The sequence below is a fragment of the Acanthisitta chloris genome, unplaced genomic scaffold (assembly GCF_000695815.1).
Source record: "Acanthisitta chloris isolate BGI_N310 unplaced genomic scaffold, ASM69581v1 scaffold10448, whole genome shotgun sequence".
Taxonomy (NCBI): domain Eukaryota; kingdom Metazoa; phylum Chordata; class Aves; order Passeriformes; family Acanthisittidae; genus Acanthisitta; species Acanthisitta chloris.
This window is the reverse complement of record NW_008688688.1, coordinates 1-3,292: the sequence shown is the minus strand read 5'-3', so window position 1 is coordinate 3,292 and position 3,292 is coordinate 1. Positions and strand designations below refer to the sequence as shown.

At 49.0% G+C, this 3,292-nt stretch overlaps 1 protein-coding gene across 1 annotated transcript; it reads right to left on the bottom strand.

Annotated features, from left to right (window-relative positions):
• Positions 1–493: 493 nt before the first annotated feature.
• RPS23 (ribosomal protein S23) lies at positions 494–947 on the bottom strand (the record flags this gene model as incomplete). The annotated part of the gene is made up of 2 exons (XM_009081134.1): positions 494–640; positions 827–947. Coding segments are annotated over 2 exons (268 nt in total), but the record flags the coding sequence as incomplete, so codon positions are not given.
• Between the last annotated feature and the right edge of the window lie 2,345 nt (positions 948–3,292).

Sequence of the window (3,292 nt, the reverse complement as noted above, 5' to 3'; positions counted from 1 at the left end):
CACAGAACCATCAAGGTTGGAAGAGATCTCCGAGTCCAACCCTTAACCTGCCACTGCTGTAACACCCATCCCATAATCAGACTCGACCGGGTTGGCAAAAACCTCCAAGATCATCTAGTCCAACCCTACCGTGGTTACTAGCCCATGGCACTAAGTGCCACATCTAGTCTCATCTAAAAAATCTCCAGGGATGGTGAATCCACCACCTCCCTGGACAGCTCATTCCAATGCCTAACCACTCTGTAAAAAATCTCTTCCTAATATCCAACTTACACATCTTGACCATGATTGCCCTGGGGGACATTTTGATTCCTGATGGATAACCCAAGAGAAACAAAAAGAATTGGGTTTTTAGCCAGACCTAGTGACTATTTCACTTTCAGCTTCTATGGGAAGACCTTTGTGACCAGTACCCTCTCCTCCCCCTTCAAGAACACACAGAACTCCTTCAGGTCAAGGAATTTATTGACACTCTGGCTGGATCACTCTGGAATCACGACCTGGGTCTCTCCTTCTTGCCCTTGTACAAGGCCAACAGGGACACATTGGCCACTTTGACCACCTTGAATCTCACTCCAGGGATGTCCCCGACCGCATGGCCCTTCCGACCGAACCCTGCCACCAAGACTTCGTCGTTCTCCTGCATGGGGAGAGGAGCAAACACTCAAACCTGGGCTGAAACAATACACACAATTCCAGCCACACCCAACAATTCTCAAGAAGTGCAAGTATGGAGGGTGTTGACCCAGCTGTGGTCTGATCACCCTCTAAATGGGCTAATCATGCTTTTTTTCCCACTGAATATGGAGTTTTTGAGGGGAATTACCTCGATGAAGTTGAGGCAACCATCATTGGGGACAAAGGCTGTGATTTTCTTGCCATTCTTGATCAGCTGAACCCTGACACACTTCCTGATGGCAGAGTTGGGCTGCTTGGCTTCCACTCCACTGCCAGGGAGAAATGGGACAGAAAAGTTTGGTGGTGGAGGAGCTTCAGCTCCATACCAGAAGTTACTACCATATTAATGCAAATGAATCTATTAATAGCACTATTATATTTGTATTAAGACAATTGTAACTGTAGAATTATAGATGGTACCTATCTCACATGCTGATATGTAACATCTAAATCACGTATCACACGTATCATACGTATCATTCCTGCATCAGGACCAGCATGGTCGGCAGGACCAGGGAGGTGATTCTGCCCCTGCACTTGGCAGTGGTGAGGCCACCCCCTGAATCCTGTGCTCAGTTCTGGGCCCCTCAGTTCAGGAGGGATATTGAGGTGCTGGAGTGGGTGCAGAGAAGAGCAACGAGGCTGGTGAAGGGACTCAAGCGCAAGTGCCATGAGGAGAGGCTGAGGGAGCTGGGGTTGTTCAGCCTGGAGAAGAGGAGGCTCAGGGGTGACCTCATGGCTCTCTGCAACTCCCTGACAGACTTGGGAGAGATGTGGGGGATGTCTGTCCTGCCATGGCTGCAGGGAGAGGACTACGGGGAATGGCCTTGAGCTCAGCCAGGACAGTGTTAGCTTGGATGTTGGGAGACATCATTTCCCTGTGAGGGTGTTCAGGCACTGGGATACTGCCCAGGGAGGTGGTGGTCACCATCCCTGGAGGTGTTTAAAGAGGTGTCTGGATGTGGCACTGGAGGATCTCATTTAGGGGTCACAGCAGTGACAGGTTAAGGGTTGGACCTGATCTTAGAGGTCTCCTCCAACCTTGACGATTTCATGATCTAGCAACATATAACCACATATATGTACTTATGATTAGCTACAAAATAAATTCATCTGTAACAATATAGATAATACATAACAATACATATTAATACATTAACATGTTACAATATGTATTCATAATTGTACTAATATATGAATAGTTAAAACACTGGAATGAGCACCCAGAGCCTCTGGAATAGCGTCTGGAACCACAGAATGGAGGCCCAGTGCCCCCCAGGATGGGAGTCCAAATTCTCCAGGATGCAGGTGTCCTGAGATACAGATCCCAAGTGTGGACAGGGGTCAACATTCTCCAGAGCCCCTGGGATAGAGGTCCAGAGGCCCTTGGACACAGATCCCTAATATATAACCATATCTAACAATATATGGTACTATATATAACAATATACAACTATATATGGTTAGTCATAAAATATATTAACCCCTAACAATGTATTTATATATGAACATACACAACACTTCCTAACCCAACTAAAACCCCAATTTAAACCACTCACAGACATAGTAGCTCAGTAAAATTCTAAGTAAAAAAACACCCCAACATTAAAACCCCCAGAAACTCTGTCCCAAACCATCCCTGTCAGTGTCCAATGGAGCTTATAAACTACAAGGTTAAAAAAACCAACCCAGGGGTAGATGTGACACAACCAACACAACTTAACTTGACTAATCGAAATAGAGTTTTCCTTCAAAATAAGGACTTGGGCCACATGTGCAGGGACAAATCCCTTTAGTCAGGCCCTTCTGGCACACACTCCCATTCCCAGCCCGGCAGAGGCACTTAGGACACTGAGACACCTCTAAGACACTTAGACACAAAACCAATGTGCTGAGGCTGCAGCCTGAACAGATGTCATACCCAGAGATCTTCCCATGGGGCTGGATCTGCATCCCAGGAGGGTCTGGACCCTGTGGTTCCAGACCCCATCCCAGGGGCCCTTCACCTCTGTCCTGAGAGCTCTGAACCCTCCTCTCAGGTCAGGACATGCATACCAAAGGTTCTGGACCCCCATCCCAGGTCACAATCTGCATCCCAAGGGGCTCTTGACTCCCACTCCACACTGAGATCTGTAAACCAAGGGCTTTGGACCTCCATCCCGAGCTGTGAGATGCATCTCAGCAGGGTCTGAACCCCTATCCCATTGTTCCAGACCCCATCCCAGAGGCTCTGAACCCTTATTCCAGGTCAGTATCTGCATCCCAGAGGTTCTGAACCCCTATTCCAGGCCAGGATCTGTATCCCACAGGCTTTGGATCCTCATCCCGAGGTGGGAGATGCATCCCACAGGCTGTGGACACTCATCCCACCAGAAAAGTATCTGTATCCCAAGGTAGCTCTAAATCCCCACCCTGGATCGGGATCTGTATCTCAGGTACCTTGAACTCCCATCCTGGGGTGAGAACTGTATCCTGCGGGGCTCTGGACCCCCCATCCCCAGGGCTGGATTCCCATTCCAAGCACTCTGGACCCCCACCTCAGATGAGGATCCCTATCCCGGTGGCTCTGGACCCCCAGCCCGGTGTCCCCCTCCACCTCCCACGCCCTGCCCCA